The 26,602-nt window shown below is 39.1% G+C and overlaps 1 protein-coding gene across 1 annotated transcript; it reads left to right on the plus strand.

The window, feature by feature from the left end:
- The first annotated feature begins 1,870 nt into the window (after window positions 1–1,870).
- Window positions 1,871–14,032, plus strand: LOC148087021 (histamine H3 receptor). The gene is made up of 3 exons (XM_087785222.1): window positions 1,871–2,319; window positions 2,685–2,851; window positions 8,095–14,032. Exons 1-3 carry the CDS (start codon window positions 2,082–2,084, stop codon window positions 8,947–8,949), a joined length of 1,260 nt encoding a protein of 419 aa, XP_087641348.1. The 5' UTR covers window positions 1,871–2,081; the 3' UTR covers window positions 8,950–14,032.
- The last annotated feature ends 12,570 nt before the right edge of the window (window positions 14,033–26,602 follow it).

Below are 26,602 nucleotides of genomic sequence, written 5' to 3' on the forward strand. Positions count from 1 at the left end.
CTAAATAGACTAACCAGACAGTAAAAATCACTATTTTACCGTAGGATCCAGACTTCCTAGATACAATCAGAGTTTAAATATATCATAAGGTATCACATATTTTACCACTAAAACATATTCAATTTAAGGAGTTTGTGGATTTACTCTTTATTATGTCCATATCAACTCTTTAAATGATAGCAGATTTTTTTTTTATTACTGATTGTATGCACTTAAATATAGATTATTTTCACTTTTTCAAATATCCATCTTTAATGTCTAAAAGTGGTTTTCGAGAGTATCCCTGTGGTGAAAAGAATTGGTTTTCATGAATATCAATCACTGACCTAAATCTGCGTAATGATTTAATTTGAGATCTTATCCATAAAAAAACATTTTTTATTGTATTGTAAATACTTATAATTGTTTACTGCCTTTATCCCCTGTGGGAGGAAACCAGAGTGCCTGGAGTAAGCATGGATTAACTCCACACAGACAGAATGTTGCCTCAAAGCTGGAAGCAAACCTTTAACCTTCTTGCTGTGAGCTGGTTAACCACTACGTGTTCCCTCATAGTACTACTATTATTATTATTATTTAAGAAATGAAACTATTCCAAAGATCATTGTTGTAAATTGGAGCAATAAAGTTTGTTTGTTGTTCACACTTGTAGTCTCTATGTTACTAAATCAATTTATTTTACTAACTTACTAATTGCTTACTAACAACTTTGAACATATACAAATAATTAATTCATCACAGTTAATTCATTAATTAGTCACAGTTTATCAGTCTAGTTGAATAACCATAAAATGATACTGTAATAGTACAATAATCATTTGTCCGTGTTTACCTTGGGATTGACATCCCTCCTCTCACCGCTGTGAAAGAATTGGTTGAATATGATTCAAACATATAATAACTTAATAGACTACTTAGGAGAAAAAACTAAACATAAAGGAAAATAAGAATCAAAAGCAACTGTACATACAATATTGTTTATTTGACAATAACAATTCAAATAAACATTTCGGAAATAAGTTGGTTTCAACATTCAATTCAATTCAATAGAATAAAAGAGATCATTAACCACCCTGTTCCAAAGAAAATCAATGTAAAACTGAATGAATGAACACACAAACTTAAATCTGATCATAAGAAGTTGAATACTGAATAAACTTTCGCTGTTAACCCGCTTTAACTCTTGATGATGCTTTTATAAATTTACTATTTAGAAAAAGCTATACATCTGTGAGCGCGATCTTTACAAAGTTTTCAAATATAAATATATTTGTATCTATTAATCATTCCAAAAAAGTGGCTGATAACATGAATTGGTTAAATATGAATTTAAGGCATATATGATTTGATAAACCTTTCATGGGGAAACGCATGAAGGAAAATAAGAATCAGAATCAATTGTACAAACAATATTGGTGTTTAAAAAATAAATTAACTTTTCGAAAATGCCTTAGGAAGTTTTTTTTAACATCAAAATGAAGTTAAGAAAATAAAAGCGCTCATCAACCACCCTGGTCCAAAGAAAACCAATGTTAAACTGAATGAATGAACACAAACTTGTATCTGATAAGAACGTGAATACGGAGTAAACTTCCAGTGTTAAAACGCTTTTACTCTTTTAAACTGTTATAAATAGACTATTTAGAAAAGGCTTTACATGTGTGAGGGCGATATTTGCTTCCTTTCACAAATATTGAATCAATTACCATATATTAATCATTCAAAAAAATCCCGCTGATGCGCGTTTAATTTGAAAATCCACCGGATGCGGTGCTGTTGTTCCACTTGGCGTTGACGCTACTCCCAAAATAAAAAACGGGTGTGCGCTCCGCGCACCGCTGTCACACACACTGCCCTCCGTGGAGCACGTCTCCGCCACCCTCCTGCCAATAAATGAAGCTTCCACTCAGACTTGTGTCCCTGCGCACAACTGACTGGGGATCGAACCTGCAACCTTTGGCATCTTCACACCTGTTCGCGGGCATGAGGCGCGGATCGCCGGGGAGCGCGCTTCAACTTGTGCCGCGTCTTTACGCACGTGGATCCGAGCCCATGAAGGAGGACCGGGAGCTGGTCTAGCCATGGGCGCGCACATCCTGGAGGGCAACTCCAGCAGCAACCTGACGCCCGCCGCGCCCGGGGTTTGGACTGTCTTCCCGGGCTACGTGGTGGTGATCATGTCGGTGCTGATGGTGGCCCTGGTGGTGGTGGTGGTGGCGGGGAACGCGCTGGTCATCATGGCTTTCGTGGTGGATAAAACCCTCAGAACTCAGAGCAACTACTTCTTTCTCAACCTGGCGATATCTGATTTCCTCGTGGGTGAGTTTTTCCCACCTCTCTCTTTGTGTCTGACGCTGACCAGAAAAAATCTTTTGTTCTCACGTGTGTGGGAGACCCCCCAAAAAATCCTAATTTTGACTAGTATTACTGACCCCGGCACAGACCTGTTTTATGGAGTGAGAGATAAGGAGGATTTAAAGGTCAATTTTACGCAAGACACTCCCTTTAATGACACCTGGATGTTCTCTCTTTCTAAATCAGTCTTTCATCAAATATACCTTAATTGAGTTTGACCTTTACTTCCATTCCCTTCTTTTTCCCAAATGTCTTCCACTTCTCAGTCCCTGTGGAGGTTCAATTATAATGCAGTGTGTGTGTGTGTGTGTGCGTGTGTGCGTGTGTAGGTGCCTTCTGCATCCCGGTCTACATTCCCTACACCCTGACCGGCAGGTGGATCCTGGGCAAGGGTCTGTGCAAGGTGTGGTTGGTCATGGACTACCTGCTGTGCACGGCCTCGGTCTTCAACATCGTCCTCATCAGTTACGACCGTTTCCTGTCCGTCACCAGAGCGGTGAGTGGAATCATTGTCACACACATGGCTGACCCTCGAGTCAAAGCCTGGAGACTGAAAAAGAAAAAAAAATGGGGTGTCACGCCTCGAGGCTACACAGAGAGGAGTCGTTTAAATCCCCTCCACACTCTCAAGGGGGTCTGGCGTGAATATCTCCAGTGGGCTTCATTAGAGGAGTAAACAGTTCACGTGATTCCCAAGTCTTTGCTCTTCTTTGTCTGGTCCCTCCGTCGGCCATGGAACTGTTCTTTGATGCCATTCACAGAGTGTTTGATTCAACAAATTGCACAGATATATTTTCACGTTAGTCTTAAAAGATGCTTCGAGTCAAATGAAAATCAATCAGTGACGCTAATGGCTTCATACTTAAAACCTTTCAAATACTGGTACAGAGAGGTGAAGAATGTAACAATTAAATATGTGTTTTATGAAAACGGTCACTTCAATGTGATATTGAAGTTATTAAAAGATTATATATCGTGCCTTTCTATTTCTTTTTCCCCACATTTACAAGGAAAAAACGTATTTCTTTTTAACCATTTAAAATATAAAATATGTTTTTTAATAAATGTACACTAAATTGAGTTCAGTTGAATTTAATGTTTATTTTTTTATTAGGTTAGTTGAGTGTTAGAAAATAAAATAAATAATACTGTAATTTAGTTTTTGCTCTCAAAAAAAGTTTATATATTAATTTCCATCAAGTCAATGTTAGATTTTCTGAGTTTTCTTTTACACAAATATATGATTCATGAGCTGTTTTACCCTGTAACACGCCCCTACAAGGACACATAGGACATCACCTAATACTTGCAGAAGCCAAGGTCTTAAGCAAGGCATATTTTCACACAATCAGAAATTGTTTTTTTTTTTGTTATTCTTTAGTAGTTACTACCCTGTTACACGTGAATGCTCTGACTAATACAAGGACAGTTTTCTAAAGTAAAAGGACATCACTGAAAATCATTACAAAATCTTAACAAAGATAAAACAAAGGTACACTAAAAAAGTATTATTCAGTTCAATGGATTTAATATGTAAACCCATCCAATTCCATCTGATTGCATTATGTAGGTTAGTTTAGCGTAAAAAAAAGTACTGTTTTTACACTCCAGCAGTTTTACATATCACCCCGTAACACGAACACACTGTAACTTATTCAAGGGCGCAAAGGACTTCACTCAAATTCTTGCAGGAGCCAAGGTCTCTTTAATTTTATGTTATTGGTACCTTGTAATATTTGCTTGTTCTGACTAATACAAGTATACTTTTGTTTCTGAGTAAAAGAAAATCATTTAGATTCTGCAGGAGCCAAGGTCTCCAGCAAGTTATGACCACACACATTTGGATATTGCTTATTTTCTGTTTCTGGTAGGTACAACCCTGTATCATAAAAACTTACTTTCATGTTTTTAAACGTTAGCGTCAACAATGAGGCTCTTTATTTTCTCTTACATTTTTTAAGATCATTTTATAAATTAAAAAACATTTAATGAACCAAACATTATTTACAGTCAATTTTAAAAAGGAAATTCATCTTCTTAAACAAAGGTATTTCTTTTGGGTGGCAAAGATGAACTAACTATAAAATATGTTGCGATAAAAATGATCTCATTGAATATTTTTGCAGGTGTATGTGTCTTACATGTGGGTGTGTTTTCAATGGCCTTGACTCTTCTTCAGCTCTCAGGTTTTTGACTTCTTAATAAGATGGCTGAAGTGAAATTTTGACACGCAATAAAACAAGATACATGTCATCATGTGACCTGAGGACTTACACTTAAAAGTCGTGAAAAGCTTTTGATTTGCAATCAAACATTCATTTGCATTTAATTCCACGTGATGAAAAAATGCCCCTGCGCATTTGCACCTCATTAAATCTTGCCCTCTTTAAACACATGCACACCCCTGACTTCCACGGACGGTGATAAGCTCCAATTTAGCTGATAAAATTAAAGTCAATTAAAGAAAAACATACATCCACATCAAGGCGGTAAACAGAGCACTAAAACGGGTCATAAAATGATATCTAAATAGTTTGTCTGCTCTCTCTATATGAGCCGGAACATACTGCAACTATAATTTAGATTTATTTACATCAGGGGTGTCGAGCTCAATCGAGCAGAGGCCCGAAAACAAAACGTATATTTACCAGACGGGAAGTAGGAGACTAAAATATATAGTGTCTTTTCATTATTTGAGGCTCAAATGTACATGAAGTATCTCTGTAATATTTCACTTTATATCAGTTTTTCTCTTATTGTTGACATCCCTTCTTTTTAATCTTAGACACTGACATCTTTACAGCTAATTCTATCAAAATGAACATGAATCTACTTTAATACTGAAGCATGGCAGCAACTTGATCAAACTTGAAGTCCCCCTCGGGTGGGACCGAACCCGAGTCCCTGGTGTGTGGAGATTCATTGTTCCCCCTGGACTGAGTGTCCTCTGAGCACTCTGCTTTCCTCCCAAAGTCTCTGAACAAACAGGTGTTTGCCCCAGAAAAGCCACTCCATATATATTTCTCCAGCACTTCTCTAGCTGGAGGACTTCCTCGCTGAGTTCCAGCTCTTCATCCAGAAATGTCCCGATGAGAATGAATCATTTCTGTCTGAAGCCGACATCAAAGCCGGCGTGTAAATTTGAGATGTGTGGCGAAGACGCGAAAGTGAAAGAAGCAGTGTTTTTTTTTTTTCTTCTTTCGTTCTTTTTGAGTGAGCGAGCGAGTGTGCGAGTGAGTAAACTCCAGGAGATCTCAGACGCTCCCGGCTTTGATTAGATCTCATGAGTCTCCTGCGAGTGAACTGCTCCAGGCGACTATTACCACCGGCTTTTACTCCGAACACAATCAATTCATCACATTCAGCAAATTTTATTGTAGTATCAAGAGATTTAAGCAGCGAGTTAATGATGCTTCCACACGGTTCTCCCAGAGCAACTCACATTAGCCATTGATTAAAACCAAGCCTTTCGGGTTCTTACTCCCCGCATCCTGACCACCCGTTTGTAAAGTCACCTCAAAACAAAGTCTTCATTGAGTTTACTTTAGGTGGAATGTGGATGATAAGAACTCACATGATCCTTATTCCTCAAATGATCTTTTGACTATAGCATTGAACATCGTGTCCTCGTGACACAGTTTTGCATCATCAGATTAAACTGTTAGCTGAATGGAACTCTGGAACTACGCTTGTCAATCCGCATTAATAGATAACATTCTTTAACATAAGTTGACGGAACTAAGCCACATCTGAAGACTGGAACATATGCATTGGGCTGAGGTTGGGACAAAAGACGGAAGAAATGAACCTGGAAAAGAAATGCAGTAAATCAGAATATTAACAAAGATAATTATACTAAAACATAACATTAAAAATGGCCCTTGTGTTATTATTTGGTTCAATATTATATAATTCGATTCATATGATTCTCAATAAGATGAATAACTATTGAAGTTTTAAGTGGTGAATTTATTGGGAAAGATCTGGCGAAACATTTAAATCAAGAATAAAGAACACTTTCTTCTTGTGTATTTATTTATAATAACGGTCAAGGAAAAGTTAACGTGTTAAAAGTATAACATTGAAATGAACAGCCATCTTGAACAAGTCCAATACAAAGTCGAAAACAGACAAGAAACAACATTTTTTTTAAAATCTTGTTTGATTTATGATCTCGTCATAAAAAGCTTAATCTAAAAAAAACAATAATAAATAATAATTTACTATGGTTGACTTATACAATTTATAAAGAAGGTTGTGGGCCCAACATAATAATATTATTAGGTTAGCTGAGATATTTCTGTCCGTATAACCCCTCATTGGACCAGGAAATTACAAGTCTAGATGGCATTCGGCCAAAAAATAAAGTTTTCTCCAAGCGTTTTTTATGAAAAACTGCTCAAACAGGGTGAAATGTCACTGCTGGTCGAAACCACAAATTGCTAAGGCGCTGTTGCGTGCCTCGAAGAACTGGCGCAGTGGAGAAGCGCTATTAGGTTTTTGGGATGGAACTCATGGACTCTCATTTCGATTGAGCTACAGTAGGCTCAGTGAGCTTGACCTTTAGATTCTAACAAGCAGCAAAAACTTGAACTGAAATGTTGAGTGAAGGAGTCAGATAAGGTTGCCAGTTCATCTCAGGGCACGGAGTCTTGAAATACAGTTAATGTTTGTTGTTGCTTGGCATGGAAGATGAGTTTTATTAAATTGATTTAAAGGCATCATGAAGAAAGCATTGTACAACTGTGCACATTTTTGAAGAAAAAGAAAAAAAACTACATTAATCCTTCCTAAAATGTCACCATTTTCTTCATGTTTTAATGTTTTTCCAACAAATCTCTGAAGATCATTTTGAAAAGATTAGTATTATTGCACTTTTACACGCCAGCTATTACATCTCAGATTATTTACCTGTTTTTCTCTTTTGTCATTTTATTTTGTCGCTTCCTAGCTCCTGATCACGTGCATCCAACACTTGTTCGCTAATCTGTAGGCATCATCTTGGTGAATCACCTTAAACCTGTGGTCAAGCCCCAACATTTCAGAAATCGCACAAATACAGCACAAACTACGACTTTAGTCAATTCGAGCCGACATGAAGTAACCATGTCGACGGTCACAAAATGCTGGGAAAGATCCTGATGGGACAGGAGGAAAAGAAAGATCCTAATGTGATGTTATGATGTCAAGTGAGTGAGTACAGCTGTGCTTTCTCTTGAAGACGTGGCCGCAATAAATCACCAGCTCAGCTGTTTTTTACCGACAAAAGGGAATGTCACGAATTATTGAACACACGGCCGTGCTCTCATAACTGCAGGCCAGCGACTCACTACTAAGCGCAAAAAAAAAAATAATGGAGGAGAGTGAAAAATGGAGTTGGAATGATAGAGTTTAGCCGGAGAAGAGGTGTGATGAGAACCAGGCGAGCAATCAGCGGTGATGACAAGGAAGAGTGGATTGGGAGAAAGCAGCTGTCTCTTTCACATTCGGCAGCGGTGGATGTGAATCCCAGCCCGACGCTCCTCTCCTCCTTTTTGGCTGACACACCGTGAAATGAGAGCCCTGTAAGTGTGTTTTATTCACTGAATCACTGGCGATACAAAACAGGGACTCGTTCTGAAGACGCACGTTTGTGTTATCCGCCGGATAGTGTGGAAGCAGCTGTGTTTGAAATCTCCTGAATTGTGTTGCTCAGCGTGTGTGCACTCCATTGACAGTACACCTTGTGCTTTGATGCAGGTTAAATACCGGGCGCAGAGGAACATGACCCGGCATGCTGTTCTAAAGATGTTGGCGGTGTGGGCGCTGGCCTTCCTCCTCTACGGCCCCGCCATTATCTTCTGGGAGACGATGGTGGGCCGGAGCGTGGTCCCCGCCAACGAGTGCTACGCCGAGTTCTACTTCACATGGTACTTCCTGCTCAGCGCCTCGACTTTTGAGTTTTTTACTCCCTTCGTGTCCGTGGCCTTCTTCAACCTTTGCATCTACTTGAACATCCACCGGAGGACCAAGATGGGAGTGTGTTCTGAAGAGATTCCCACGGAGAAAAAGAGCAAGAAGAAGCGGAAAGAGGGAGCCGGCCTGGCCGTGTTTTTCGTCAAGACTCGAAAAGTGTCGTCCAGCGAGCCCACCGCTATCTCGGCGGTGATCGAGGACGACGATATCATCTCCCCCTCCTCCAGCGGGGAACCCACCACCAGTCAGATTTTTATCCAGAGGGAGAAGTTCTCCCCATGCAGGAAGGACTCCACCATGTTTCCACCCTTGACCCCTGGCATCGCCGCCAGACGCAGAGCGCAAGGATCTCGCCTCACGCGGGACAAGAAGATCGCGAAATCTTTGGCCATTATTGTCTGCATTTTCGGAATTTGCTGGGCTCCGTACACCCTTCTGATGATCATCCGGGCAGCGTGCAGCGGAACGTGCGTCGCCGACTACTGGTACGAGATCACGTTCTGGCTGCTGTGGTTGAACTCCGCCATCAACCCGTTTTTGTACCCGCTCTGCCACAGCAGCTTTCGAAGGGCTTTCTCTAAGATCCTGTGTCCGAAAAGACAATCAGTCCAGCCTCAGATCGAGATCCAGTCTTGTTAGATGGTCTCTTTTGCACTTCCAAGCTTTACCAATGCAGCGATGATCCACCAATGTAAAGAAGCTATACTGTTCTTCCATCGGATGTTAGGAGGAGAACTGGAGTTCCGCGACAATTGAGCCGTCCTGATCGAAGCAATACGGTGCGAGGAGGGAGCGAAACATCGGACCTTGAATATGTTTAAGAAGTTTATACTATTTATGCTATAACTAAAGCACCTGTAGCACTGTGTTACATAGAAGCTCTGAATACATATTGAACTTATGAACACTATAGTGTCACAATTAGGTTATTGGTAGTTGTGAGGGATGACAAGTAACAGTAACATAGTTACAAGTTGGTTATTACTCTTACTTATATTTACTTGTCTTATTATAATTGAAAAATAATTTGCTGGGTCGGTTTTATACTGCATTTTTCGGAAAATAAGGCACACGGAAATATAAGGCGTACACTGCGTGGCTGATAGCTTTGATTTGTAATTCCTTATAGACACAATATCATACTTGGGTAAAGTACCCATTACGTATTATGCTGAATTCTCTCCGCTACGCTCTAGTCGTTAGTCTCACGGAGTAATATTACGAAGCTTCGTGGTGTGACTTCATAGCTTAAGTAAGGTGTACTAAAATATTTAGTACCGTTTTTGGGCCATATTAAATTTGTTTGAGTTCATTGAACACAACTAGAATTGTTACATATGTCTAACTGACTCACTGTTGTTTTTTGAGAACAAAGAATTTGAAGTGCCCCTTGTAGTCCGAAAAATACGGTAAATTATGAGGCAGTGATTCTGGTGAATGAAGAGCTTAATGCACATGTTTAAAATAATCAAAAGGAGAAATATTACTGTCATTGAGGAGTTGCTAAACCAGACCTCATGTAACACAGCGCTTTCACGTAACACAGTGTTACAAGCCCTTGATGATGAAACTTTTATGAATGCATGCTTCACTTAATAGGACAATTATTTTAAGAGGAAAATATAAAGGAATAACAGAGATCCCTCAGCACTGTGTTTTAAATTACAATGATGCATTTCCTGGTCACACATGAGCACACTGCAAAAGAGTTTTTAATATTTATAGTTCTTTATTAAATGCCCTCCAGCCGATTCCATTAGGATCGCATTAGGTAATTAAGTAAGCATTAAGTAAGCGCGTCACTTCCATACAATTGTCTTTTCTTGCATTACATCCTCACATTTACGTCAACAAATCAACACAAAAATTAAAAAAAAAAGGTTGATATATTTTTATGATATATTTTTTTCTCCTAATCCATAATCTTCCATAAATCCAAGGTTGGGTCAAAGGTGAAGAAGAGAACTAAACGTCTCCACAGGAAACTATTTTGCGTCTTTGAAGGATATACTGAGGTGTTTCCAGCAGGCTTTGTAAACAGGAAATGTCAATTTAAATTGAGAAAAGTTATAATTCATAGTTTGGGTGTATATGTTTGTTTTAATACTGTAAACCTAAATCACGTTATAATTCTAACTAATTATCTGCGACAATTAAGTATAAAAGTATAATCTATGTAACAAATACTTCAATTTGATTCAAAATTGTTGCCATTTTGAGAAATTTATGTTCAAGAAAACATTTCCAAAGTATATGATACCAGCAACATGGAAGGATTAGAAACTTCAATCAGAATATCGAGAAAATCATCTTTCAACGTAACAAATTCTAGCTGTTTTGGTCACTGAGAATCTACGTAGATCGAGGGTTTGGTCTTGCGGCGCAGCTCATCCTGACAGAAGATCTCACGCTCCATCCTTCCCTCACTCATGGACAAGATGTTTTGTCTTAAGGTGCTCTCGGCAGATCTCCCCAAGGGCATTGACACTGAGGAGGTTTTTGTTTGAGCTACTTAAAGCTGCAGTACGTAAGATTGGAAAAAAATCACTTAACGTTGCTTATGCACCCAATTCAGTAGCCTGTTGGTTCTACCAGTTAATTGCCACCCCCACTTATTAACCTAAGTTGAAAACATTGGAAGAAAGATGTGTTAAAATAGTGTAAAATTACAACGCAAAAATGGAAATATAAGCGTCTGCCTCTTATTTTAACTTCAATTTGTCTTATTTGATTGAATGATGAGCTACATTCACATGACAAGTCCAGAAAAGGTTTTAAGATAAAAATGATGCCTGAATTTCTTAAATTGTGTATTTCTCATACACAAAAATCTGCCACCGGTGTAAGAAAAATGTTACAAAACAAGAACAATGTCTTAACTTAAGTAAAATCTTAAAAAAAATCTCACACTATTAGATTTCTTATAACTCTTTACAAGCAAGTTAAGTCAATTTGTCTTAAAATAAGTGATTTTAACTGATTTTAGAATCAGACAAACAACACTTCTATGCTTTAAGATTTTAGTTCTAACGTTGCCTACTGCAGATTTAAGCAACCTCAGCTCCAGTGATGGTTTGGGTCTCTTGAATCAATGCTGTGTCAGTGCTTCTTGAGGAGCTCCTCATCCCTTCCACCTTCCTCTCAAGTCGAGGTCAACAGTGTCTCACGTAACTCAGTTCTGACCTAGCATTGCTTCTGAGCCGCCATAAAATTTGACCTGCGCTCGGGTTTTTGCTCCGAGAGACATCCAGAGTGACACACCTTTCGACTTGCCTCGGGAGTCACCCAAGCCAATGGGTCTTATCTTTCAACCTGGCAGCTCCTTTCACCTTTGGGTGTCTAATTTCTCCTGAAGAATAAAGACACCACATATATATGAGATCCCTGGTCAAGTTAGAGTGTATAGATGTTGGAGCCACGAGGCCAGAGCTGCCTTTGGACAGGATTCTGATTGTATATTTAAGATAATATTTTTATACACTAAACCACATGTAGCAAACTCAAGGTAAATTTGGCCCGCCAAGTCATTTAATGTGGCCCGTCAGATGGTTTGCTCAAATTAGATTGATGTCCATGTTGATCTATAAATCAGATCAGAAAACATTTATAAGCCAGTATTGTAACAACAAAACAGGCTTTTTTTTGTGGCATTTTGAATACATTATGAAATTGTATGAATGATTTAAAATAAATAAGTAGCATATGAGAAAATAAATAAGTGTCTCTTACATTAAAGTGGGCAAATATAAATTATAATATAAATACTGTCACAGATAAGTAAATACTTACTAGTGATGTGTAGATGAAGCTTCATGAAACATTTGATGAGGTATCATGATTCAGTGTCTTCATTTGGAAAGACCACTCGATGGCACTCTATGCTTTATAATCTTTGATCTACTGATTCATTGAGATCTGGCATTATTTTCTACCTGAGAGTGACATCCAGTGGTCTGTATCATAATACCTCATCAGCTGTTTCATGAAGACTCATAAACACATCGCTAGTAAATACGTGTCGTTCGGCCAGTGACCACAACTGTTTTGGCCCCTTTCGGGATTGAGTTTGACACCCCTGCACTTAGCTATACAAATCACAAAGTGTCTTAAAAGCGGCTACGTTTTCAAATAAAAAATAAAACATTACATTTTGTCTTCATTTGGTTATCATAATATGTAATCACTAAATATTAAAGGAGGGTATAGCAAGACTATTACTTAAATGTACTTTTTAAAGGTGTCCATTCTCACGTCATGAGTTGTTCTTGTTATATGTGGTTGGATTTAAATAATAAGAATAAAAAAAGAAGCATTAAGTATCATGATAAAGCTAAAGTAGTTGTAGGCATGAGGGTTAGAGAAATGTTATTCCAGTAAACTGCAAATGTATTGTTCTCGATGCATGGGCTCATGATGACTGACGTATCTTGAAGATGTTTCATTGAGAGCTTGTGACGGTCCGCCTGCATGAAAGCACAGAAAAAGAACGTCATCTATTCGTCTTAACTTGCTCTCACTCTGCTGTCACTCAGGCGGTTTTCCTGTCTTCTTGAAGAAAGAGAAAAAATCGCGGCACATTTGAAAATATCCATTATTAGTCTTCAAAGATGATGATTAAAGCTTTTCATCCTGCAGCAATACAATTAATATAGTGGAACGTTTGAAGAGCTTGAAAAGAAAAATGATGCTGTATTGTTTTTATCTGTGACGTTTTTCATGAGTTATCTTAAAAATGTGAGCGACTGCAAGTGACATCTGCCGACGCTGAATTTGCACTTGATTTTTATTTATGTTGATGGTGTACAACACTATAATGTGAAGGCAATTTTTGTACAAAAATATCTATGCCAACTAGATTATGGTGTTCTTTAAATGCAGTATTTACTCAAAGACTTTACTGGTTCCAACCAGACAAACGTTTACTTGACTTTGTATTTGGCTAGATGTCTTTGTGAGTAGCCAAAGAAGGAATATAAAACGAGAAAAAATAAGACTGACAACCTTTGAGTTTAGGAGTTGAATGTGTTTAAAAAAAAAAAATGGAGAGGTGACTTTAGCAGTAACCATCTGTGTCTTCAAGTCACCTTAAGTTGATGACATGATGATGGATTCTGTCCTCCATCCTCAGATGTGGCACAAGTATTCCCAGTCGGTCTCTTTAACTGTCCCATATCCCAAAATATATGAGTAAGTAATCACCTGCACCTGCCTTAAGACCTAAGCGGGTCGAGTGCCGCCCTTCAAGTTCAAGTGCACGAGCGCTTGTTGGGATTGGAGAGCCGATTATGATGTTCACTTCATTGAGTAATTAAAGTTGAAGCTCTGACAATCTTCTGACTCGCAAAAGAAAAAGCTTCAAGGTGTAGTTTTTACTGTTTTACTTCTGAATACGAGGTATGCAACTTACTGAAAAAAATGTCAAACATCTAACATATAAAAAGGGTTGGTTCGTCAAAATGATTTTCTTTAAAAGTTGCCAATAAAACAATGAAACTTCTGTACGAGGGCTGAGCATTGACTTTTGTCCCAAATTCAGTTGTAGACGGAGATGAACACAGATTTTTGATCTTACAGTTCAGATTTGCTGACAGCTGTGACTGTACTTGAGTCCCTGGAAGAATCGTAGAGATGTTGTTCAGCTCTTGTATTGTCATTGTGTTCATCTGTTTGCACTTGAAATGGTCATGAAGAACACCTGTTGTTGAATTGACTCTAAAACACAATAAAGATTTTTTTCCAGCTGATCTAGAGACACGATCAATTGTGTTCATTCATTCACCTTCTTCCCCTTATCAGTATAGTGTGGAGAAAGAAGGTCCAGCCTTTCAAAGAACCTGCTTATATACAGAGAGATGGTTCTATGTGTTTTTTCCTTTGGCTGATTTAAGTTTGCGGTAAAAGGAGAAAGTATAAGAGGAAGAAAAAAGAATCGATTTTTGGGCCAAGAACCAGACCCAGACCCAGACCAAGACCAAAAGCAAGACAAAGACCAGGTAGCACTAAGACATGTCACAGCCTAGACCAAGACCCAAAGAAAAAGCCTAAGACCAAGACAAAGATCAAGTCAATGATCAAGACCAAGACTGGACAACACCTTGAAAAGCCACAACAGACAAAGGCCTAGACAAAGACCAAGACCAAAGCAAGACCAAGACTCAGACTCAGACTCAGACTCAGACTCAGACTCAGACCCAGACCCGGACCCAGACCCAGAACCAAGACCAAGGCAAAAACCAAGACCAAGACCATGACAGGTAGCACCAAAACAAGTCACAGCCTACACCAAGGCCCAAAGAAAAAGCCTAAGACCAAGACAAAGATCAAGTCAATGATCAAGACAGAGACCAAGACCAGACAACACCTTGAAAGGCCACAACAGACCAAGGCCTAGACAAAAGCCTAAATAAAGACCAAGACCATAACCAAACCCAAAGCAAGACCAAGACCAAGACCGAGACCAAGACCAAGACCAAGACCAAGACAAAGAACAAGTCAATGATCAAGATCAAGACTAGACGACACCTTGAAAAGCCACAACAGACCAAGGCCTAGACAAAAGCCTAAACAAAGACCAAGACCAAAGCAAGACCAAGACCAAGACTCAGACCCAGACCCAGACCCAGAACCAAGACCAAAGCCAAAACCCAGACCAAGACCATGACAGGAAGCACCAAAACAAGTCACAGCCTACACCGAGGCCCAAAGAAAAAGCCTAAGACCAAGACAAAGATCGAGTCAATGATCAAGACAGAGACCAAGACCAAGACCAAGACTAGACAACACTAAGACAAGCCACAGCCTAGACCAAGCTCCAGAGAATAAGCCTAAACTAAGACCGAGACCAAGACTCAGACCCAAGGCCAAGACCAAGGCCAAAACCCAGACCAAGACCAAAACCCAGACCAGGTAGCACTAAGACAAGTCACAGCCTAGACCAAGGACCAAAGAAAAAGCCTAAGACCAAGACAAAGATCAAGTCAATGATCAAGACCAAGACCAGACAACACCTTGGAAAGCCATAACAGACCAAGGCCTAGACAAACGCCTAAATAAAGACCAAGACCATAACCAAACGAAAAGCAAGACCAAGACAAAGACCAAGACCAAGACTGAGACCAAGACCCAGACCCAGACCCAGACCCAAGACCAAAACCCAGACCAAGGCCAAAAGCAAGACCAAGACCAGGTAGCTCTAAGACAAGTCACAGCCTAACATACCCACAAAAATGTATACACACACACACACTTAACACTCAAACATGCACACACACACACTCGTAAACACACACAAACATACATACACCCTCTGACATAATCGTGGTGGTCAAAGTTTTGCATTTGAAATTCTCACTCGATATTGTGATTCCACTGATATACTTCCCGGGGATTTGTTCCTAAAGTTGCCTCGACCTTCTTTAGTGAGGCAGCCTCATGGAAGGTCGTCTGTAGTCACCTCAGCACTCCTCACACCTGACATTGCTCCACAGACTCCACTCATCACTCTGGTTTCTTCTCCTGCTGAGACACTCCTCCCCCTTTTTCATCCCTCCTTCCCCCCTGGTTTACAATGCCTGGCTATATACGAGCGCAGTCGTAACAGGGCGAGACCTGCGTGACACTCCGTGCTTTTATAAGGACCATTTAGTTTTACCTCTCAGGAATGATCAACACTCGACTGCAGGGATTGACCCCGGATCCCTCTTTAAAATGTTCACTGTTTACTTTGAAGTTAATTAAACACATCATACTAATTAGTTATTAAAAGAGAAGAAGTTGTTTTGAAGACGACTGTTTATTGTCTCAGGGGCGAATGGAAAATAATGTAATTCAAATTGATGATTATATTAAAACTGTGAAGAAAACATTCACTGACAGCCATTTATGGAGAGAATGGACTGGATTATTAGCTTAATAAAACTATTTTCAACTATAATCAAACCGTTTTCAACTATAATCAAACCATTTTCAACTATAATCAAACCATTTTCAACTGTTATCAAACATATTTCAACTGTAATCAAACAGATTTCAACTGTAATAAAACAGATTTTAACTGTAATTAAACCATTTTCAACTGTAATCAAACAGATTTCAACTGTAATTAAACCATTTTCAACTGTAATTAAACCATTTTCAACTTTAATCAAACAGATTTCAACTGTAATCCAACCATTTTGTATTGAAATCTGACATTTTTCAACGGTAATCAAACATGTATAACTGACGATGCTGAAGACGAAATAGATCATAGACTGCATTAATGGGGTCAGAGGAATCCTGAGATTAAAATGACGCTGTGTTGTTGAGTATCAAACACCTTTGGCGACATTCATGAGAGTTTAACGGAAGGAGCTTCTCTTTAAATCGTCTCTTTAAAGTCATCATGAAGCTAATCCTTGATATCATTTGAGCAGAGATGTTTGAGATTCACCCATCAGGTCGGCCTTCAGGGTCTTGGCTTACAGAGGTGTAAGCCAAGACCCTGAAGGCACCGAGTGCATGGAACTGTTTCAAATGATGCTTTTAATTCTTTGACGCCCTGAGAGAAAAGCTGTTTACGACAGTGAGTGCAGAGCAGTTCTCCTCTTAAGATCCAGCATTTAAATACAGAGGAAATGATGGTGGTGGTGACACGTGGATCACTATCGGTTCATCAAATCATCTCCTTCATCAATCTTGTCATAATATCACTTAGCAAAAGTCTACAGATGACCGGGAATCAAACCCTTTCATTTAATTAATATATTAAAAAAGGAAAATATTAATCAATCAATATCAAACAATCTCAAATCTATGAACCTTAAACTATAATAAAACCATTTTCATTTTAAATAAGAAAATATTCATCTGTAATGAAAAATGTTCAACTGTAATCAAACCATTTCCAACTGAAATCAAACCAATTTTCAATTGTAATGAAACAATTCTCAACTGAAATCAAACAATTCTCAACTGAAATCAAACATATGTCAACTTAAATCAAACAATCCTTGACTGAAATCAAACCAATCTTCAACTGAAATCAAACCATTTACAACTTAAATCAAACCATATACAACTGAAATCAATCCAATTTTCAATTGTAATGAAACATTTTTCAACTGAAATCAAAGAATCCTTAACTGAACTCAAACTCATTTTCAATTGAAATCGAACCATTTTCAACTCAATTTGGACAGCCCTGGTCTTGACAGAATGAAACAAAGGTAGATATTTATACAGTTGTCAGGTAGGATCAACTTATGTCATGAAGATAATACTAACACTATCTTATTGCTCATAGGCTGGTCATGGATCAGAGTTTCTTCTGATAAGATCACTGTATTGCTGACGCCAGGAGATTTGAAGTTGTTAACATTTTACCTTTCCTTATATGAGCACCTTTAATGTCTCTCCTGGTTAGATTGATCAGTTGAGGAGAGGTTCATCTCAGCGTTGAAGACAGAACCTGTCACAGGTTCTAGAAACATTTCCTGTGATAAAGAATCAAGCTTTTGTCTGAATAGACATGTTGAAGTGTAAGAAATGGCGTGACTCTGCCTCTCACCCTCCTAAACACTTGTTTGTCATGCAACAACTGCTTATAAATGGCTGTGAAACCGGGGATGAGAGGAAACGCATGAGACTCCACCTTTGTCAGCACTTCCAAATGAAGAAGGTGAATAAAACACAAGAGGAGTTTTCTTCCTCCTCCCTCTCACGGTCGGTTCTTCGGAGGTCAACGAAGGATGAGAGGAAGAGACAGGGATTTGGGTGACCTGTGTGGAGACTCAGGTTGACTTGCAAATAGAAAACAAATTGCTCTGCGGCGGTATTGACGCTGCGTCTGTGCTCTGCGTGGGGGAACAAAAGCTGATATTCACAGTCTTTGAGAGTGAAAATTTGAAGCTGCTCTCGTGTTTCTGAACAGCTCTGGGATCCACAAATGATGAGCATCATCTCCTTGTTATTGAGCCAAACCTCTTCACAGGCTCCCCTTGTTCAAAATAGTCTGCGTTTAAAGCAGTGTCTTGTCAATAGAGGGCGCACATTCACATTTTATGGTCTAGATCGGGAGCTCAACTGGTCGGGGGGCCATAGTCAATTTCTTTGATCCAAATTTTTTATTATGTTGTTTGAAGTTCTCTCGGATGTAAGCGAAATTTCAATGTGAATTTGGCAAATTTGTTTTTGTGTTCAAAATAACAAAAAAAACCTCTGTACCCACTCCTATCTTAGACACCAAAAAAAGGGTCACAGAACATCATATTATGGGTCTTAACCCAGGGGCCACAAATTCAAGTCCCTTGGTGCTTTTTGTGTTTAGTTGTCACTCTCTGTATTGCAATTACAATTGTTGTTTCAATATCCTTATGTTCCTTTTTTATTATGGTATTTGAAGGTGAAGGTGAAGCTGTGTGCTCCAGTTTCATTACTGGTTCAAGCTAACATTTCCTGGTAGTAGATGTTCGCGAAAGTTTTTATCTTAGTAAATCACCCTTAATCCATGGTTCAGACCCTTTTAAAGTGACATATTCCCTTATATTTTGCTTTGCCAAAAACATAAATATCCAATGTGTATTTTAAAATATACAGTCGTTCTCTCGATTTGCGTCAGAATTCACTGGTAAAAATGTTACCCCAAAATGATACTGACAGAAGTGACAGAAAAAATGTGTTACCATGGAAACACCTTCAGTTAGTTTATATTATTGAACATTTTTCGAAAACTCCCTTTTTGTGGACAAATGTTGTGTTCATTCTTTGAACACTGGCACCGATTAAAAACCTATATAATAACACAAACTCGGACATGCACAAACAGGTTCCAAAAAACACACAGTTACAAACACACACACGCATTAACTGTCTCAGGCATGACCTAATAACCAAATCACACACAAACACACTCACACACACGCACATGTTTACAACCTCAAGCATGTACACACCCACAGGCACAAACACACTCTCATGCACTCACAAGCACACACAGACTCACATTAACAGACATGCACACACTCATGCACACACACACACTTACAAACTCAGGCATGCACACAGTTACAAAAACATACAAAAACTCAGACATGAACAAATACAAATTCATGCAGTAACAAACACACACACACACATGCACATACAAACTAGACCAAGTTTGGGTCTTCAATTCAAAAATGTGTGGATTGTGGGAGGAAACCAGTGAGTGCCCAGTGATGACCCACAAATGCATGAATGTGACAAACACACTTATTTTCTCTACGAAAACCAACCAAGTGTAAAGAGAAAGATGATTATTGTTTGCTGTTATATATCCTTCATCACGGCTCATGTTCTCATTGTAGTGTGCAATGCAAGCGAGCAGCACTGCTGTTGTGTCAGGCACAAAGAGGCACAAATGAGAAAAATGGCAACAAAAGAAAGTAAATAGAAAGAAAAATGATTTCTTGGAGTTTGAAAAAGATTCTCAGACCTCAGAAGAGTCTTGGCCCCCTGCTGTTCGTCGTCTACACTAGCAATAACAAACATTTCCATGTGAACTTTGAGGAGAAAAAACTGTGTTTTTTTTCTTTCGAAGTCTCTTGCCGGAGACTTCAGAACACGCCGTGACAGACGGATTCTATTTTCCTCCTCCTGAGTGGAACCCACACACTGAAAAATCAAATGTTTTTGGATGCTTTGCATCTGACGGCCGACAGACAACATCCGTGCATAATAGCTCTGATCTAACCTGTGGCTCTAATCCTGGCATTGATTTGCAGCTTGTCTGACGTCTGATTTACTTCCTGTCTTTGATTGTTTTCCTCTTCTGCTCTCCTCCAGTGAATCTCTGAAGTTGCTTTTAGAAATCTGACTCATCTTTTTTTGAGCTTCTCAGCCTGGCATACGATGACTCCATTTTATGAGCTGGCTCTTCTTCAAGTAGCGCATCAAACATGACTGTCAAATATTTTCTGTGTGACTGGCGATTGATCTAAAACAAGGGCCGCCAACAACATTTTCTCAGTGGCTACATCAAAATGTGTTCTGTTGAAAGACGAATCAAAGCCATTAACATCCTTAAGATAAAAAAATATGTAAGATTTTGACATTATTATTATTATATCAACTAGAACTATAGTGGGAAAAGTGCGACCCTTTGTCTAACTATAATTATAACTAAATACATTCTAATATTGATAATTATTTTTCTTTTTTTTTTAATATTTATTGTCCATCTGAATAAAAGAACAAAAGAAAAATGGAAGAGAAAAAAACTGTTGCTCCTGAACATCACCGATTACCTGGATTCTTCCATGCCTCGGATCTTTCAACAATCATACACCCTCTTCCAGGCGACCCCACCACGGTTGGTCGGACCGTGGTGTGCGTTCAGGTGGCATTTACTTGTCCCCTTTCCTCTGCACTGGCCCACAAAACCTTGGCAGCCTACATCAAGTGACATGAACCTTGCTTTCCAGCCCTGCTCTCGACAGCTAGATGTTTATATTTAGTCCTCTTTCTTTCATGGGCCTCACCCAAGCGAACTGGCCCCAAGGTGGTGCTGACGATATGTTGAGGGGACCTCAGTGGTTTCTCCAGGTCCACTGAGAGCTGCCAATCCTGACAGAATCCCTGCTGCCACTGACCTGTGTCCTGGTCTTGGTTTAACTCCTGACTGAACAAAAGTTATTGCGCCAGTTATAATCTTAAGCTGCTGAGACCTTTGCTGATGGCTTCTGAAATAAGTTTTAGTACCTGGTTGTTGCGCCAGGTGTAACAGCCTTGGGTAGGAGCTTGTCTGTTGAAGAGACAGACCCACTAGGCAGGACGTAGTACACTCCCCGAATCAGAAAGGTTACTCAATGTGGTTCTGCCTACCAGATGTCTGTCCAGGTGAATTTCCACTCCAGTCTGGTCCTACGTTGTCAGACAGATGGCTTTGCTTGTTCTTTCCTTAAATCCCATGTAGCCCTAAACTTCTCTCGAATAAGCTTTGTCTCACCCCTTTGCACAAGTGTTTGAACCAGCCCAAGGCCTGCTGTGCCATGAGCCAAAACGCCTACCAGATCTTTTAGCCACAGTATGGAGCCGGCATCTGGAACAGCAGCCTCTTCCTTCTTGTCTTTACCATAAACTTGGCCACCTTTGGGTCTCTTGAGTCCCTTTACATCAGCGTCACTTTTGTCCAGGTGACGTTGATCTTCTCTTCCAGAGATTTCTAATTTTGTGCCATTCCTATAGAGGGTGATGCTGCTGAGACTTTAGACCAACCCTAACCATCTCCTGAGGCAGTTGCTGATCCTTTTCTCCAAGGTCACAGTGGACATGTGGCCCTCATAAGTGAGAATCGGCCGTCATCTATGCTTTAAACCTTGCCCGGCCAGATTTGTTACTTTCTCTTAACTAGCTATCAAGTTCATAGCATGTGGACTGCATCGATCAAGTATTCTGTTGAAAAACTTGCCCAATGAATCGTAACCTGTTACTGACCTTGCCTTTATACACCACTATTTCTCTGGACTTGGATAGTTTACGACTAACCAGAGCCCACTGGATACTCTTTTCCAATGATTGCATCATCCATCTACACCCTGGCAGCAACTTTGTGGTTACTGTCAGGTCATCCATAAGGACCCTGATTCTCAATATGAACTGCTCATAGTTATTCAGGATCAGGTCTTCAACATGTTGTGGCACATGGTGTTTGGTCATGGTGGTCCCGACCAGCATGTGGGGGAAGGAGCCAAATACATTTGCTAGCCACAGTACGGTGAGGGAACCCTTGTTCTTCTGGGCCTTCCCCATGAGCTGCATCCCCACTTTAGTTGGTTCTAGACATCACTGCGCTCGAGAGATCTATACCTTCTGCACTCCATATATAGTTGTTATTGGCTAGGAAGTCAGACAGCTGCTTGCTGCAATACGAATCAAGACGTTATCTTCTACGCTAAGTATGGAAATCATCCTAAAGGTGGAACCAAGACTCTTTCGGCACATCTCCTCTGCTGAGGCACCTTTCCTCTTCTCAATATTACTCTTCCAGATACCGTTCCTTAGCATTCTTCTAAATCTCCTGGACTACCTTCAATAGTGGTTCCCTTGTATTGAAGACCTTGATGGTTCTACAAGGGTTTCACTTTGGCCCACCTGTGCATGCCTGTTTGGGTCGCTGTAGGTGTTCTGAATGTGCAAGTCTAGCACCTCCTTTGGACAGACCAATTTTCCACCATGTTTCTTCCCCAACAAATTTTGGTGAAGGCAAAGGAATTTGCGATGTGAGTAACACCCTTCTAGGATCTATCTTTCCGTCGCCTCTAGGACCACTCTGCTCCACACAGCATCAGTCACTTTCTAAAGATGGACGGCAGCTCTGCGCCTCCCTTGCTTCCTTGTACTGTTTCTTGAGAGACTTCAGCTTCTGGCAGATCTTGTGGATCTTTATTGTCCTCTGCTTCATGTTTTAAGGCCTCCTGACAACTTTCTTCTCCAGCACACTGAGCCTCTCCTGGGCCAGACTGATGATGATAGAAGTCATTGCCTGGAGCCTCTGATCCACATCAACTTTTCAAAAAATATTGATGCGCAGCTTTGCCAGTGGGTGTTTAGGGATAACTTATTGTGCCACGTGAGCCCAGGGCTCTGTGGGTTTCTTCCTGGCCCAACTCCTACTGCATCTCATCTGAAACCTTTGCGCAGTGGTGCGTCAACTCTCTCCAGACACTTCATTCTGGCCTGGTGGACCCTGGGGCCTCTGCTAATTTTGAAGGTTTTCCCACATCCCCTTTTATTGTTTCCATTTTGACCATCAGATTACAGTTCTCATCCTCCAACTTTTTTTGTTTGAAACATTTTTATTAAAGCAACTTTTCTTGTTTGAAAATGTTTTATTAAAGCAATTTTTTTGGTGAAAATATTTTCTTTGATTAAAGCAATGTTTCTAAATGACCTTTATAGAAAAACAAGACAGTTCAATATAATATGAACCACTTCTATCCAGAAAGAAAATTAACTAACAAAAGCTAGCAACAGTTAGCTCTTCGTGGTCAGACAGTCTTCTGTACCTCATGGTAACCACATAATACAATAAAGGGGCTACATGTGCCCCTCGGGGCCCCCATTTACCAAGGTTTGAACTCTGATGAGCTCACAGAAAAACTGAAAGTGTTTTCCTCAAATCTTGTTTGTTCTTTCCCCGGTGACACCCAGGGACAGGAAGTGTTGCCGTAACGATGATTACCAGAACATACCCGTCTGCCCCTGACATCATCTGTCAATCATATCCACATGTGCAATATAACAGGAGCCGCCAAGCCATCAGGATTGAACACTAACAGCCTCAGGAAATAAAACCATCTGTGCAGAAGCATTCATGTGATTAACAAAGATCTTTCTCTCCCTGCAGCATCTATCATTAGTGCAACATCAATGTTGCGCAAGTTCACGTGTAGGACATCCTTGAATTAGTGGGATGGAAGAGAAGGGCAGATGGTTCTGGAAGCATGTGTTAGTCGTATAGATTTTTATTTTAGGGACACGCTTCATTGTGAAAAAGTTCCAGGAGTCACGAGCAAGATAAATGTCAATGTCAAGTCACACACAACATTCTGAAGCACTTGTGGTCTTAGACGACACAAGAGTGACCTGGACTTACTTTCTATTGACTTTCTGAGGGAAGGTGGAACATCTCTTCAGCCGCTGAAGCTTTAACACGAGGAAGCAGAGTTTAAGTTGCTACGTAGAGAACAGAATGTTTCGTCCAAAAGCTGAAGAGCCTGCCTTGCTAAAGATAACAACTTTGAGGTCAAGTTCTACCTCATTGTGCCATCAAATGTATTGTATGGATAAATACTCTAAATTAATTTGTAAGATAAACCACAACAGTTAATACAAAAAAACTGGCAAAGCATTAAGAGAGCTCAGACCTACGGTTCATATATAAACATATTTAGACTTTTTTTTAAATAATTATTTTAAAATGTAATAGATTTTAGCATTACAAATATCATTGAAATCTATGACGATAATCACTTCTGAACTTACTTGCACATCACACACAGTGCTGATAATAGGCGCTTGTTCCGGGGCTCCCGCTTCACCACAAAGAGTGACAAATCAAACTGTTTGCAGATCAGATCGGAACCAAAGCATATTGTGATCTAATTGAATCGGTTTTTTTTTTATTTTCCCTGTTTCTAAAGTTTACTTAAAAGAAAGACTGATTATTACGGAGGATCATACGATCATCTACATATAAGGAAACTCCTATAAAAGTATATTAAATTAAAAAACAATATTGCAAAAGAAAGATCAAACTTCTAGCGACAACATTTCAAATACAGTTCAAAATCACATTGATGAAGAAAAACACAGATGAAAAGCAAACATCATTGCAGTAAAATAACAGTAAAACCTAACGGGGAAAAAAAGGCTGCTGATGAGAATTGTAAATGTCATTGGATGAGATATAAACTGGCATCAAAACTAAGCTAACATGCGCAAGACACACTTTCTATCTGTTGTTGAAAAATCATTCAAGAGGAAAAAAGCTCAGATCAGGAAATTAAAGAAAAGTCCTTCAGTGTTGATTTCATCAGTGCTGAATATGACCCGACAAAAACAAGGCCTGATATTACAGCAATGTACAATTTCTTATCTCTTCGCATCAACATTCATCTGATCGTATGACATCCCGGGAGGAAGTTATTCTGCCATGAAATTCATTATGATAGTTGAATGTACAACCGGTTAGTCCTGGTTCGAGTGAGTATTTATCCTTTTGACTTGTTTCTCCTTGATCTCGGGAATTGAAAACAAAAGCTTAATTACTAATTTTAAGTTACTGTAAAAATAAAGCTGGATTGACTCCCTTACACAAGTGTGTGTGATTGTTTTTAAAGTAAGTAAGTAAGTAATTAGTATTTATTTAGCACTTTTTAAGACCAGGGTCACAAAGCACCTAAACAATCAAAAAAAAAACAATAAAATAAATACTTGGATCAGATCACTGATGTAAGGAGGAGCCTGACCATGAATAACTCAAAAAGCAGAATTTTAAAATTGATACTGAAAGAAACTGGCAGCCAGTGAAGAGTTTTAAGGATTGGAAAAATGTGAGTTCTTCTACTAGAGCGGGTCAGAATTCTCGCTGCAGAGTTCTGTATCAACTGCAGGCAAAGGATAAACTCTTAACGGGACACTTTATAGATATTTACCATATATTAATGTTCTACACTTAAGTCAAGAACATCAATGAATCAATTGTTTTATCTTAAATAACAGTCAGAAAAGGGACATTTATGAGGCACACAAGTTTCTCTCATTGATATTGCTGTTTATCGATTGATTGTGAGTGTAGCCATTACCTCTATTACCCTTTCCTGCTGCAAACTCTCACAAGAAGAACGTATGATCTTTGATGAAGATGAAAAAAACAACCTTTTGAAAAGTGTTTTTATACATTTCTTCAGAGTTGCATGAAAAGGAAACATCATTGAACAACAGTAAAACCTAAGAGTGACCTTGCTTGTGAGGTGCCATCCACAACAAAGCTCTCAGTATCTGTGACCCGAAATCAACCTGAACAGGTCTTGTGGTGCTTTGCCGCCCAGTTAACAGATCGGAAATGTCCATCACTACATTATTTACCACACACACATTCAATTGTTGAGTAATTGTTTATATTGTTGCCTTAGACATTAGAGGTATTATTTATATTCTTCCATAATTTATGCTGGTAAGTTTTCTCCTTAAGTCCTAAGAGTATGTACTAACCTAATTTCCAGAAGGAGAAGGAATTAATAAATTCAATCTAAAGTCACTGAATTACCTAATTTTTCTCATTTTCATTTCTTAGACTAGAACAGATATATTACATTGTATTTTGTTAAAAGAAAACCTGAATTTATATATAGAACTATATGGGCTGTTATTTTGTTTGAAATAATTGGGTTGTTAAGTGCTTTAAATAAATCAATATACTGTTTCTAAACAGAGGCCTTGTTAAGGGGGTTAAGAATACTTCTTTAACTCATTCAGAAGCGTGTGGAAAACATTCAATCAGACCCCATAAAAAACCTAAACATTTGCAACAACTTGACTTTCAATTTGTATTGATCGCATTAGAGCCATTGATATGTTATGTGTGTGTGTAAGTAAGTAAGTAATTTTTATTTGTATAGTGCTTTTCCAGACCAGGGTCACAAAGCACTTAAACAATCAAAACAATATTCAATAAAGTACATACTTTAAAGCACAAGATAAAACTGATAACACAACAGGAGTTCCAGAAAATCAAGGAAAAGCCTGAACAAATAAAAACGTCTTAAGATGT

Source organism: Callionymus lyra, chromosome 2 (assembly GCF_982586985.1).
Source record: "Callionymus lyra chromosome 2, fCalLyr1.hap1.1, whole genome shotgun sequence".
NCBI lineage: Eukaryota > Metazoa > Chordata > Actinopteri > Syngnathiformes > Callionymidae > Callionymus > Callionymus lyra.